We start from the raw sequence: 15,129 nt of genomic DNA on the forward strand, positions 1-15,129 counted from the left end.
TCATTCTAGGAATTCATGTGTATTTATTCTCTTATGGGATATTAATGGGATGAGGAGTTTTGAGAATTAATCTATTTGATTAGGGAATTGGTAACTTATATCAATTATTCCTAATTGATGTATGGTTGATGGTTGTGTAGTGGAGGATGGTTCATGGCTAGTTGATGACAATTAGTTGCTCTATTCCTCTTCCTATTCCATTGGTAACCTACATCAATTACTCCTAATTGATGGTTGGTTGATGGTTGTGTATTGGGGGATGGTTCATGGCTAATTGATGAGAATTAGTTACTTTATTCCTCTTCCTATTCCATGACTCTTACTCTTCATCTTCCATTCCTCATATAAAATGAGAATGGATTTGATCTCCCAAAGAAGAAGGGAGACACGCTTTCATCCATTTCTAAGGCTGTTGCTGCTACGGTAATCCCATCCCGATGAGTGTGTGCACACGCAGGCTGTTGCTGCTACGGTAATCCCATCCTGACGAGTGTGTGCACATGTGTTGGGAGAGTAGGCCTCCGAAACCACGAACTGATGCGACGTTTGCACAGATGGGCGGGCGATCAGGTTTTTGGGAGCGCAAGGCGCGACTACTCACTATTCGTCAACGTCTACTTCGTCTTCACCAACATGTCAAACAATGGAGACAACAACAACACTGGAGACAAGGAGAAGGAGGCTTCCGTCAACAACAACAGAGGCAATACTGCCTCAAACTCCAGCAGAGGACCATTCTTGGGGTATAACCTTCTTACATTATTTCAATTAGAAGTTTTACTGTTAATGTTCATCGCAATATCAACATTGCGTTATTATGTGATTGTTGATGCTTATTCTACGTTAAGCATGCTCATGTTGATTACATTCACCACTATCACTAGATCAAATCCCATTGTAAATATCATGTTTATTATCTTTTTATTTTGGATTAAAATACGCCGAATTATGACCAAATTTCTAACAGATACCAAAGGGCAAAATAGACTTTGTGATAGAAACTTAGAGGTCAACTATAACTATCAACTCATATAAGAGCAGGTACAATAGCAGGCTATAAGCTAGCTGCAAATATATTTTAAGGAGATAAATAAAGAGAGAGAAGAGCAGTGGGCTATAGATTTGTAGCCAGCTGTAGCACGGACTCCAAGACACAGTGTGTATGACAGGTGGGACCAGATATTAATAGTGTAGTATGTAACTATTGTATGAATGAGCTATTAGATTAGCTATAGATGAATTGGAGTTAGTAGTTGGCTATACTATTGAACTTGCTCTAAGGGGTATAGAAGGGATCCAAAGTTTCAAACTGAAATTTAGGGGTATAGAAGGAAAAGAGTAAATCTCAGGAGGCATAGAATTCATAGGTACACGACCCTACCTCCCATTCACCGTTCCTCCCCTCCTGTTTTTCCCATCCAAGATCGAGAGGGGAGAGAGAGAGGCGGCGGCATCCTGCGCAGGAGCGAGCGACGCCGACGTCGTGCGGCGGGGCCAGCGGCGCCCGTTGCTTCCTACCTTCTCCGTCCTTCTACCCCCCATCCCTCCTCTCGCCGGCCCCCTCATCTTCTTCAGAGCCGGCGGCGGCAACCTACTACAGCGCCCTAGTGCCCTTCTCTCTCTCGTCTGCTGCTGCTCCGCGCATCCTCCGTCATCCTCCTTAACCAAGGTAAGAAACCCTAGCACTGTGTAGAATCTCTGTTATTTTGTTTCCACTTCCAGATTTGTGCGGTTCCGTTTGCATGAGATGAATTACCCTTGCTGTCAATTGTTCAAGGACATTGCAATGCATTTGTTTCATCAATTTTTACACAGTAGATAATTTCCTGATGTGTATTAATATATGATGTGGGCAATTGTGTTCTTACCCCTAGTTTTGATTGCAATTGTGATTTTACCCCCACTTTTTAAACTTTGTGATTTTACTCTCACTTTTTTTAAAACTGAAGCTCAGGTTTACCCCTAGTTTGGATGTCTGTTAGGTATGTCAGATTAAATGAGTTAAAAGAAGGGAGAAAAACGATTTACAAGATGCAAAAAGTCCAATTTAATTCGTATTCATAAATGTAAACCGGTCCTTAGCTGAATAATACCCACTTATCTATATACATCGTGTTATCCAAAAATGTGCTAGTGGCAAAAGTGATACAAGAAGGTGTGGAGTGGCTGAAATTCAAAAGGAAAATTGAAGGAGAGAAATAAGAAGCTTGGGGCAATCTCTGTAAGCAATGCCATATAATTGTTCTGACAGATGATCCAATCCAAACAGATTGATCTAGAAACTTAAAAAAACAGAATATTCTCTGTTATAGGGCTTGATATTGCAACAATCTGGTTTTAGATTCAAAAGGATCTGAATTCAAGATCCCTGCAAGGATCAAAGTTTTATTTGGGTGGGTTATCCTTTGTGAGGTCCTTTTGCATTCTGTGAATCATTTTTCTCTCTTCTTTTTAACTCATATAATCTGCCTGCCATACCTAACAGACATCCAAACTAGGAGTAATCCTGAGCTTCAGTTTTGAAGAAGTGAGGGTAAAATCGTAGGGGTAAAATCACAATTGCAATCAAAACTAGGGGTAAGAACACAATTGCCTCATTATTATTTCTATCCGCCATCGTCCTGTACTAGTATTTTATTCCTTCTTCTATGTAAGCATAAAGTTTTACCGTTATTTTGTATATTACTGGCAGTTAATATGTTATCCACAATTATTTTATCTTTTCTTATTACCAGGATACGAACTTCGGTAATCAGGATTCCTTCCCCTGCAGGAATTATATTTGGTGACGATGAACCGCCGGTTTCTTCATGTGTTGGTCAAAGACTTCACCAATCATCCCTGCCCCTACGCACTGCACAGCATCAACGCTTCAGGCCTTTTCTATCCAGCAGCAGTGAGGCCGAATGGATCAGGAGAAGGTACAAAACTAGAGGAAGACTACCTGCCTGACCGCACTGTGTCCTTCCATCATCCCAGCGGCAGTGGAGGCAGCATGCAGTTCATGTCTCTCGGCCAGAGCAACAACGCCATTATCGGTGTTGACAATGAGTGCCGTACCATCCTTTACAACACCGAGTGGCACTCCATACGCACAATGCCCAGTATGCACGGTTGCAAATGGTCTCCTCCGGTATCACTTGCAGTGAACAACAGCCTGTACGTCATGGAGTTGTATCCTCGGCAAGATGGCCATGTCTCCTTTGAGGTGCTCGCCTACGGCAGCCAGCATGCATACGGCAGCCAGCCCGTCTATGGCAGGATGCCCAGCAAGCCCAGCAGAGCGTACCGGGAGGACTGGTACTGGCGCTCTCTCCCACCACCTCCCTATGTGCACTATCAAGGATATGAAAAGGACGAGGCGCCGCCGGGCTACGACATTTCCGTCGAACACCCTTACAAGATCACGGCGTCTGCGGTGGTCGGTGGCGGCTCCGGCTCGAGCATCTGGATATCGACAGCCGGCGTCGGTACTTTCGCCTTTGACACGGCGAATGATACATGGACCAAGCGGGGCGATTGGGCTCTGCCGTTCCGTGGCAACGCTGAGTACGTCGCCGAGCACGGCCTCTGGTTCGGCCTCTCAAGTCAGGGTGATGACTTGTTCTGTGCCTCCGATATCGCCGCGGCATCAGTATCACCACCGGTGGTGCTGGACGCGTGGGGGTTGGACCATAGCAAGTCCTACCTGGTGTACCTGGGCAATGGCAGGTTCTGCGTCGGCAGGTTGTTCCATGTTGAGGAGGGTGACACGGAAACGGAGAGGTTTGTGGTGTTGATGGGCATGGAGGTGGAGGAGCGAAGTGATGGTGGTGACAGCAGGGTGCTCAGGATGATCAAGCACAGGTCCAAGCGTTACCGTCTCAGTGCCTACATGACGATCAATCTGGTAGCTTGATCGAGTGCCTTTGATTATCGGCGATATCCTAGCAGAGGAGACTCTACCTCTACCATCTCCATGACGGGGCGGAAGAGATCGGCGTAGACGACGGTGGTAGTGGCGGCGGCGCCGGGGTGCTTGGACCGGAGCTCGTGCAGCGCGTCCTGGAGCAGCGAGTTGTGGTGGGATAGGGGGGTCTTCTCCTCAGCCCGACGCCGTCCTCCTCACAGTCGATGCCGTCCTGGTTGGCTTCCTCTCGGTGTCCGTAGCAGTCGTCTTCGCCTCACCGGCCGCCATTCTTTCCTCCATGGCGACGCCTGCTGCCACCTTCCTGGACTTCGAGACGGTGGAGGGGCCTTTCGTTGGGCGGCGGAAAGGAGCCCATCATTTCCCATGTTGTCGTTGCCGTCGTAGCTCCCATGTCGGTTGGGGGTGATTGGATCAAGTGGGACAGCTCCCATGTCGCTCCCATGTCGCCTTGAGAAAGAAGAGGAAGATCCGAGGGTGGAGAGGGAGAGGGGAGGGGAGCCGGCGAGAACGAGCGAGGCGGCCAGGCGGGTTGCGACCTTGGCCGGTGAGCTCGCCTGCCACTACTCCGCCCACCGCCCCTCTGCGCCGCCCGCCACCGCTCCGCCCGCCGCCGCTCCCGCCACCCCTCTGCTCCGTCCGCCGCCTGTCACCCCCTCTGCACCACTCCGCCTATCACCCCCTCCGCGCCGCCGCTCGCCTTCTTATAGTGTAAGGGAGAGAGAGAGGGGATAGAGACTAGAGAGGAGGGAGGCTGATAGGTGGAACCACATGATTTTTTGTGTAACTGACATATGGGTCCCATGATTTTTATTGTTTTTTCGGATAAAATTGCCACGTAAACGCCACATCAATGCCATGTGGGACGAAGACCTAGTCAAAGGAGTCATGTAGGTGCTACGTCGGCCAAAACCACCCTCCATACTGCCGAGGGGGACCTCGTTTGCCCGGTTTTCTTAAGTTGGGGGACGGGTCGTACCCGGTTTTGCGGAGAAGGGATGAAAATCAGACTGACCGACAAATAGAGGGACCTAAAGTAAACTTATTCCGCACCCAACCACAGCCCACCGGGCAACCTGGGACATGGCCCTAAGGCCCAAAACAAAAGGCCCATTAAGCCCTACGAAGTTTCATCGTGTGCGGTTGGGCACAGAGACAAGAGTTTATGCTGCTCAGCCATCCATCCGCGACGTGGCGATACCCCGCCTCCGTCAAGTGGGCGCCGTCGAAGTACAGCGACGCCGACGGGTCCTCGCATGCCGTCGCCGCCGCGCCGCCGCACGCCACGCTCTCGTTGAAGTTGTACGGCCCGCCCCTCCGCAGCACACCGTCAGAACGTCCTCCCTGAACCCTGCCACCATCAGAAAAAAAAATTAAGAATATACATTTTCTTTTAAGAATTTACATTTATATACATAACTATATGGAAGATGTGAAAAATATATCTATTACGCGAAGTGGGGACGCGTGTGAGTCATTCATTACGGTGCGAAGCTACTGGACCGATAGCCTTGGGCCGGGCCATGGGGCAGGACACGGCTCTACGACACGGGACCGATTGGGTACCGTGCAGCCGTGGCGCTGACCGGGTCGTCCCACAGCTCCGCGCCACGTGAATGACCCACCCGCATCCCCACTTCGCGGACGTGTATATTTGGGCAATTCCTCCGCTAACTAACGTGCATATGAATACAAATTTTTAAAAGAAATTACATATTCTCATTTTTTTTTTGGGCCACCATCACACCGATCGATCGATCAAACTTGATCGATATTCTGAATCATCTTGGCAACATCGTTTGATTACACTCACCGAATCTGCGAGGAGACTCCACCATCTCCATGACGGGGCGGAAGAAATCGGCGTAGACGATGGCGGCGGCGGGGTGCTTGGACCGGAGCTCGTGCAGCGCGTCTTGCAGCAGCGAGTTGTGGTGGGACGCTAGCTCGTTGATCTCTCTCTCAGGCACCCCGTCCGCGCGTCGTAGTCCGCCGGGCCGGCGCGGCCGTAGAACGACGTCACCGCCGGCGGCGAGCAGCCTGACGGGATCATCTCGGGGATCACGATGCTCTTCGCCCCGTGCTTCATCAGCCTCTGTTTGAAGAACAACAAAGAGAGATTGGTAGATTAGTTGCTAATTTACCCTGGTCTGATTGTCTGATCATGCTGATAAGTACTCCCTTCATCTAAAATCATAAGAAATATTTCTTTTACTAAAAAAATCAACTTATCCCTATATAACAAAACTAAAGAAATATATGTACGTATGCAATCAATAAATTACTTGGATTCTAGTCAACAATTAACTTTGCATATGAAGATTATAAATATGACCATCTTTTCAGAAAATCAAAAAAATATATACTTAACACTTTTAGATAGAGTGAGTATTAGAGAGAGTATTAGGTGCTTGCCTCGATGGCCATGGAGATGGTCTTGACGACGAGAGGAACGAGCGATCTGGTTTGCCGCACGCTACGTTTTTTCAAGAACAAGAAGTAGTCGTTAACCCCGAATTCGCCCACGAAAAAGAGGGATCCCCCAAAGAATTCCTCGCATTCTGCAGCACGCTTGGCGTGTCATCCTCATCCGTGCTCTAATCTCTCAATAATCCCGGTTGATTAGCATGTACTAATGCGACACAGAGTGGTTAAATTAATTAACCTTGGGCCGTGCCGCACAGCGAGGGCGTCAGCGACTTGAACCACGCGAGCTGCACGTCGAGGCTGGTGTTGAGGGGGAACTTGCTTCCGGCGCCGGGGATGTCCCTGTCGTGGAAGAAGCCGGCGTCCAGCGCGGTGGCGCCGGCGACGGCGAAGTTGGCGCCGCCGCCGAAGCTGCCGCCGTGAGCCAGGTACGGCGGCACGAACGGCAGACCGAGGCCGGCAGCTGCAGTCAGGCAGGCGGATTGATCACTCACTCAAGCAAAGTTCAGTGATGGATACCCTATTCGACGGCGGCGATGGGCGGCGGCGGCGACGTTACCGATGAGGTCGAGGATGAGCCGGCCGTCGCTGCTGCGGCCGGTGGGGTGGCCGAAGAAGGTCTCGCCGTAGGGAGGACGCATGACGTTGGAGGGGAGGGAGTACCACGCGTAGGCCACCGGCTTGTTGCCGGTGTCGGCGAAGGAGTCGCCGAAGTTGAAGATGGAGTGGTAGCGCCGGTGGCCGGCGGCGGAGAGGGAGGCCAACACGGCGAGCTGCAGGAGCAGCAGCGACGTGGCGGCGCACGGCAAGCAGCTGCCCATCTTGACTGGCACAGTGACACTGCACCGGCGGCTGCAAAGCTTGTCTTTTAGCAAGGAAAAAGGGAATGATTCTGGCAAGTTAAACATTGACTTGGCGCCAATGGTTTCTGAGATTTGCAAGCATGCAAGTTGATGAAGTTAATTAATAATACTATCCAAGAATAATTCAGAGAGCAGGTGCTGTTCTTTGCTTACAGATCAGCAGTGAGCAAATGCTGAACAAGCAAGCTCTGTCCACAAGGCGTTACAATTTTGTAACATGTAATCTTACGACAAAAGAATCATCATCATGCAGGTAAGCAGTACTGTCAAAACACAGGATTCATTCCCCTAGTTCCCTACCTGGTAAGACAAACAACATGATAAACTAGGGGGCAGCTTCCAACGAGTGAGGTTCAGTGAGCGGCAGATGAGCTCTCTGCCTTGTTCTGAACATCCACCACCGGAGTGGATGCCTCCGTCGAGGTCCGCGTCCCGGTATCGGTCCTCCGCACATCTTCAAGCATCCTCACCACGTCCGACATCTTAGGCCGCCGTTCTGGGGTCCTTGAGACGCATACCATGGCGATCTGGAGCATCTCCACCATCTCCTCCTCGATGTTGGGGTACCTCATCAGCTCGACGTCAAACACCTCAGCAGTCCACTCCTCCCGGACAACAGATTGCACCCATCTGACAAGGTGAACAACCTCATTGCCCCCACCAGTGATCTGAACAGGTGATCTCCCGGTCAGGAGCTCAAGTATGAAGACACCAAAGCTGTAGACATCTGAACATTGCGATGCTTTCCTCGAATCTGTGACCTCCGGTGCACAATATCCCAGAGAACGGGACCTTGCGGTGATTGGGTTCATCAGCGATGCCAAGCCAAGGTCGGAGACGCAGCCATATTGCTGGTTGTTCAGGAAGACATTTGAGGCCTTGATGTTGCCGTGAACAAATTTCCCATTGTTCTCAGTGTGAATGTGTGCAATCCCTCTTGCTGCTCCCAGGGCTATCCTTACCCTGGTTTCCCAGTTCAAAGGTGTTCTGTCCTCCCCTCTCTTTCCTGCGTGGGGCAAAAAGAGATGGTTACGATCTGAACATCACATTCAATTATGGGTAGAATAAATACAATTGGGTTATCTTGCTAATTTATCCTGATCCATTTCAGATGAAGAAAAATATACCAACATTACTACAGCGGATCACAGAAAAATTCATGTGTTTTTATTTTGTTGATGAAATATTGTATCTGAATTTAGGAATTCGGTCATTTATCTGCAATAAGATGCCGCATCTAAGGAAATATATTGTAATGCTACCATTCTGGCCTTGACATGACCAGTTGACCATACCAAGCATGCCATGTGAACTTGAATTGAACTGGCTCCACATGCAAGATTGCAAGTGAATACAGCTAAGAGCAATGGTGGAGCCTTATAAAATATAAGCTTACCAATCAGCTCATTCTCAATGAGCATGGCAAGTTTAAGACAGAAATCCAAAACAAGGAATATAAATTTAGAAGGTTCTAATTTCACATGGCTGCATATAGGCACTAGAGATATTAGAACTATATACCACTTAAAGTAAAACATGAACGGGACATCAAAATTGGCCCAATTAGAAAGGTAAAGAAGTCCGAGTGGCATATTCAGCAAGAGTGAAAGAGGATAATTCACATTTACTGAAATAAAAGGTTAAAATCAAAGCAGACAAGAAAGTATATATAGAAAGAGAACCAAATTGACCAAATGTAAACTGGGTTTTACCCCCAAATATCGCAAGTCAAAGGTCTCAAGTTCTCAGGTAGAAAACTCAAAATAATGCAGCCCCGTACCAAGACAAGGACCTGTCGAGTATTTTGTACCCTATATACTTCACTAGTTCAATTATGAAATACATCCAAAGTTGTCCACCCTACCATTCAATCAACAGAAGTTTCCTGCCTCTAATTAAACAAGTATAGCTAACTTATCTAACTTCCATCACCTTCCCAAAAGACAAGCAACCTCATATATCTAAGCCATCACAACATTATTCACATTACAAATCATTTTCCTTCTGAATTACGACATCTCAATTTTTCTTCTAACTTATCGTGGCACCTTCTAAATCCTAGAAAAGCAGGTTCTTGGACATCACACCTATCATTATCATCGCCAGTTAACAATTAGACCTATTGACCGAGAATGACATCAATAAAATACAACAGTAAATTAATTGCAATGTACAATTTAGCATTGATATGATGATTGTGACATCCAGGATTGTTATGAGAAGTGAACCTGGGGGGTTTGAGGTTTCCCCTCCGGTTAGAAAATGACAGCAAGAACAAGAGCAAGAGCCATACCGTGAAGCATGTTGGATACGCTTCCCCGGCTATAGAAATCGTAGACAAGCAGCTTCTCGTCCTTGGAGTAGTAGTATGCCCGGAGCTCCGCCACATTGGCATGCCGAATCCGGCCGACGAGCTCCATCTGCTGCTCGAAGTCGCGGCGCCCGGCGCTCACCTCCTTGAGCCTCTTCACCACCACCGTGGTGGCGTCCTCCAGCACCGCCCGGTACGCCGTGCCGAACGCGCCCTTCCCAAGAACCTCGGCGGAAGCGCGGAGCAGGTCCTCCAAATCGAACGCCAATGCCGGGCCCTCGAAGAACACGATCCGGTTCCCGTCCCCGGCTTTGCCTATCACCGCCTTGGACTCCGGCGACTCCCTCACCTTCTTCTCCCCGCTCTTGCCGGACACGACGCGGCTCACCTCCTCGTCGCCGCCGCCGCCGCTCCTGTTGCAGAACGCAATCAGGAAGACGGCGATGACCGCGGACACCGCGATGCACCCGCCGACGACAATGGCGAGGATGGCCGCCTGGCTGAGCCGCACCCGCCTCTTCGCCGGCGCGCCGGCCGCCGCAGGAGACCCCGAGGGCGGCGTCCCCGCTGGCGACGCCGACGCCGGCCGCGTCACGTTGTTCCCGGCGAACGCGGTGTCGTTGAACCTCAGCAGCGAGGTGGGCACGGGGCCGTCGAGATGGTTGTTGGACAGATTCAAGAACTGGAGCGCCGGGAGGCCGAGGTCCGGGACGCGGCCGGAGAGGGAGTTGTTGGAGAGGTTGAGCGCGACGAGCTGGGTGAGGTTGGAGAGCGCGGCGGGGAGGGTGCCATTGAACCCGTTGAACGAGAGGTCGAGCACCTGCAGGGCCCGGAGCCGCGCGAGCTCCGGCGGGAGCGCGCCGGAGAAGGCGTTGAGCTGGAGGTGCAGCCCCGTGAGCGACGCGAGTGAGAGGAGCTCCTCCGGGAACTCGCCGGAGAGGTTGTTGGCGCGGAGGCTGAGCACCTGCATTGCGGTGAGCCTGCCGAGCGTGCCCCGCGGCACGGGGCCGGAGAGGCCGAGGCCCGGGAGGCGGAGCGCCACGACGCGCGACCCGTCGCCGCTGCAGGTGACCCCCGTCCAGTTGCCGCAGACCCGCGGGGACGACGCCCAGTTGATGCGCCCCCTGCCGCCGCCCAGCCCCGCGAGGAAGTCGAGCAGCGCCGCCCTGTCCGCGTCCGGCTCAGCCGCGCACGCCACCAGCAGCAGCGCCAGCGCCAGGAACGCCGCCAGGCACAGCAGCCTCGGCGGCGGCATGGCGGAAAACCAGCAGAAGCGGGGAGGAGGAGTGCGTGTGGGTTTGGATCTGAGCAGCGGTGGTGGTGGTGGTGGAGATTGGATGGAGAGGAGTCGAAGCTGCAGCGGCTGCGGCTGCGGCTGCGCGTGGTTGGGGAAACGTGCGCCAGGGGGGGGGGGGGGGGGGGGTGTTCTTGCGGGGGTTGGGGTTGGTGCCGCGCGGGCGGGGCGTGGGAGAGAGCGGGGGTGTTTGTTTTGCAGGATTTGTGGGGAGCGGCATGTGCGTGCGAGCGAGGAGGTGGGAAGGTGGTGGTGGTGGAAGGCAAAGGCGCCGCGCCGCGCAGCGCAGCGTGGGCGGGGGCGCGCGGTGCACGGGCCGTGTCGGCTGAACGTACGTACGATTGGGCGGGGCGGGCCGCTGCACGAGACCGAGACGGGTCGGTCGCTGTGCCGCACGGGTGGCACACGACGGCGCCGCGCCTGATGGCTACCGTTTTTTTTTTTTTGGTTGGTTTCGCGTGGTTGGCAACTGGCAAGCGCGACGCGACGGGGCAGGGCACGGCTCGCCTCGCCTCGCCTTGCCTCGCGGGATTTTCACGTGAGCCCGATGCGTTGATAACTCATATGCCGCCCCTGTCGGCGGCGGGGGCGGGGGCGGCGGCGGCAACCGGCAACGAGACTGGCACGGGATTGTGAGCGCTTCGGGCTTGAAGCCTCCTTTGCTGGCTACCGTTTTTGTCACCTGGGACGTTTTGATGAGGGAGAGGTGTTTCACAGTAGTCTCTATTATCAATACAATCAATATGAACCGTTCATAATTTTTCTAATTTTTTTCACCAGATAGACCAAAGAATTGGCCAACCAAATTTTATTAGGAGAAGAAAATGAGGTTTACAAGCGTTTACAAGATTGGCCAACCAAATTTTATTACGCTGTCGAGACAGGGCGACAACCGAACCGATCATCATCCCCCCAAAAAAAAAACAGAGCAGGGAGCCAACTAATCACATTCCCAAAAAATTACTGATCCATTCCAAATGATTATTTCCTCTCTTTGTTTCAGATAGTAGTCGAATAGTTTGCATTGATGATGAAACTCATAAATCAAAGTTGAGATTACTTTTACTGACGATAATATTAGTGGTAGAATATTGGCCGTGCTAAGTTCATTCCGGGGTGGTTGCAGATTGCAATACAGTGCATCATCCTCCCCCCTTGTCTGTGGTTGAATCGCATTAACATACTCCAATTCCGTTAATCGCAGCCATGTGACCGCGACATGCTTTCACTACATGTGCCCACTTCCTGTCCATGTCCAGTGAGCAACCAACCGAAGTCCCAACGACCCTACATGTCGTTCGTTCCCCTTCCCAAAGTCAAAAGAACCAAACTTAAACGCGAAAAAAAAAACTTAACAAAGTTTGACAAATGACAAGAGCGGAAAACTGCATTAGCAAGAGCAGTAAGATCACACTACATATGACACATCCACATCAACCAACGCAAGCAGCAGCAGGAAGAAGTGGAGGGGCCTTTGGATTGGCCCGGCGGGAAAAGCGTGGCGATCTGCCATGGACTTTTGTACAAGCAAAAAAGATTGCGAGTTTGGAACCGTGATGATTGCATCCAACGGCAACTGTTCTTGGAAAGAAAGAAAAATAACACTTTCGAAAAAAAAAAGACGGTGAAGAAGAAGAACACCAGAAAGACAAGTGTGCCATCCCTGCAAGCTTGACTTTTACTTTTTGTCAGATCAGACAGACAAGTTTGAACCATCTATCGCCAGCAATTTGCTGCATCTCTCTGGCAGTTTCATGCTTGTGGGGCACTGACAGCATTAGCATGCAGTTTTACCACTACTCTAAAACATCATCAGGGGGGTAATCATTGTCAACGCGAAGGAATCAAGCAGCAGGAGATTTGCATGATGGATATGAAGCTGCTGGTGCTACTACTACCAAAACCAAAAAGGCTGTTAGCTCACGCTAATTGCTTTTAGCTTTAGCTTTAGAGTTCAAACAAAAGAGACGTACGGGTAATAAGCAACTAAGCACACAAACATAACAAGGCTATACGTACCCGTCTCTCCTCTTATTACGACTCATAGCATGATGGGTTTGCGATTGCATCATTGGCTCATCATTGAAACGAGGTTAAATCAATTCGCCGCTATAGTTAGTTTAGTCGACGCAATTAATTAAGCAATATTTATGTGGATGCTGTTCCCAACTACTCGTAGTAGCTGCATGGAGGGACGCATTTGCATGCCATATTGCGCAGGCTGGAAACAGCAATGGTGTTTATTCCAAACGGAGCAACTGGAATACCAGCCTCGTATAAATATACGTACAGCCGTACACTGACTCACTGCTCACCGGCCGCCGTCTCCGTTTGTCGTACACAAAACTCACTGCTATATGCACTCTCCGTCCCAAAATAAGTTCATTTATAAGTTTCTTTGGTTCAACGTCTGACTGTCAATCTTATTTAAATAATTAAAAAGGTAAAAGCCATATAAGTATTATTAATATTTTATTATCAAATAATAATAAAAATATTAACCATAATAAAAATTTTAAATAAGACGGACAATCAAACGTTAAATATAGAAACAGTATAAATGAACTTATTTTTTATTTTGAGATGAAGGGCATACCTCCTCCTACTACTACAGTACGATAAATTAATCCATCTGATCACCATGTGCCTCTGCAATATTGTGCATTTCTGCATGCTTCCGTGTACCATACGAAGCAGTATTTGCACGCGTAGCTCTACGTATACTAGTACTCGATCTCCTCGAGATTTATGTATGGGTCGCCGTTTTCTGAAGGCTGGAGTTTTTTGTGTTCTTTTTTGCAGGGACTTCATTTGGCTGTGGATGCTGGGTAGATCGACATGGAAACGGACCACCGAGTACACCATGATTTGCAGGCACATGCGCATACGTACGTACCCTACCCCCTCATCTCATCCACCGAACCCTCGAGATTTCAATCAATTCTCGTCTACAACTTGTACCGTTTTTGTTTAATCTGTACACTGCCATACGGCTGGTTAGTACCACTACCATCTCTTCTTGAAAAATAAAAAAGGCTATTGTAATAGGATATCTTGGCATCATGCTCTTGCTGCCGTGGCAACAGAAAATAAAGGCAAAGCGATGACGCTGGAGCTTGGATGTGACCAGTGATCTGCATCCGATTTCAAATCGTTTTGTATATGGGTGACTTTGAGACGTTTCTCCATCACGCATGGAGGAGCAATCAACAAAACTTTTGGCTTTTGAAGTTGTGAAGTGATTATTCCATTGTCGGCTCCTTTCCCTTGGTTTGACAGATCTGCTAAGCAGATAGGAGTAGTACAAAGGCGGGATTAGGAATCGTGTTTGACGGTTAATTCGGTCCCGCAATGTAGCTGAAGCTGCTCAGCTACCATTCAGAGTCACGGATTGACAGGGAGATTTGCAACTTGCTGGCAGAGTAGCTGGGCAATGCAAGATAACCTACCGGATAAAACCAAATTAAAGCTTCCGGGTAAATTAGACTTTGCCAAGCAAAATCCTCACCTCGTAGTCTCGCACAGCTCACTGCATCACTGTAAGGCAAAGGCTGGCACTGTGAACTTGAACAGTCCGTAGTCCGTACCCTTGTTCATTGCGAGAACAGTCTCAGCTTATCAGCAGCAGCAGCAGCAAAAAGCCAGCAAGGGGGGGGGGGGGGGGGGGTCGCCGTCGTCGTTATCGAGCGAGATGAAAAGGCGATCGATCAGGCGAGCGAAGGGACGAATCGTGTGATGGATTGATGCAGCTGTAGTCGCCAAGGCAAGGCCAAAGCCAAAACAAGTAGCCAAACAAAAGGCAGCAGCAACACAACAGGATGCGGGACAGGACACCGGGTGGTGGGGTTTGGACTTGTCATTTCTCGCCCGTGAGAGGTATCCACGGATGCACGCGCGACATGTACAGGGGGCGCAACGCAAAGCGACGAGCCTCATCCTGCACCGCGCACTGCAAAGGATCGTGTCCTTATGTGTGCTCTTGCCATTGTTATACTATTATTACATGATGGGCTAGGGGTAATGCTGCATTTGTAAATGAAAAATGAAGGTTATTATTAACGGTTAATAACCTGCAGGAGTTGTTCCAGGATATATTTGGGCTTGACAGTGACTTGTGCATTGGCACAGCCCACACAGGTCGGCACCATCAGATGGGCCAGCATTTTGAGCCGACACTTTTGCCCGGGGGGCTAATATATACTCCTCCGTCCAACAATATAAATATATTTAAAGAATTTGAATTTTGTTAAAAAATATAAGAAACATTTTACTGCTAACTACCATTCCATCCCATTCACCCCTCATTTAATGAGATATATGTTAAAGT

At 49.9% G+C, this 15,129-nt stretch overlaps 1 protein-coding gene and 2 pseudogenes across 1 annotated transcript; 1 reads left to right on the plus strand and 2 right to left on the minus strand.

Annotated features, from left to right (window-relative positions):
• The first annotated feature begins 1,385 nt into the window (after window positions 1-1,385).
• On the plus strand, window positions 1,386-4,722 carry LOC127786273 (uncharacterized; annotated as a pseudogene).
• Window positions 4,723-7,242, minus strand: LOC127786224 (GDSL esterase/lipase At5g45910-like; annotated as a pseudogene).
• Window positions 7,243-7,293: 51 nt separating this feature from the next.
• LOC127786205 (probable inactive receptor kinase At4g23740) lies at window positions 7,294-11,022 on the minus strand. Its single transcript, XM_052313549.1, is given in 3 exon segments — window positions 7,294-8,203; window positions 9,491-10,976; window positions 10,978-11,022. Coding segments are annotated over 3 exon segments (2,184 nt in total). The 3' UTR covers window positions 7,294-7,550.
• Between the last annotated feature and the right edge of the window lie 4,107 nt (window positions 11,023-15,129).

The sequence above is a fragment of the Oryza glaberrima genome, chromosome 1 (assembly GCF_000147395.1).
Source record: "Oryza glaberrima chromosome 1, OglaRS2, whole genome shotgun sequence".
Taxonomy (NCBI): domain Eukaryota; kingdom Viridiplantae; phylum Streptophyta; class Magnoliopsida; order Poales; family Poaceae; genus Oryza; species Oryza glaberrima.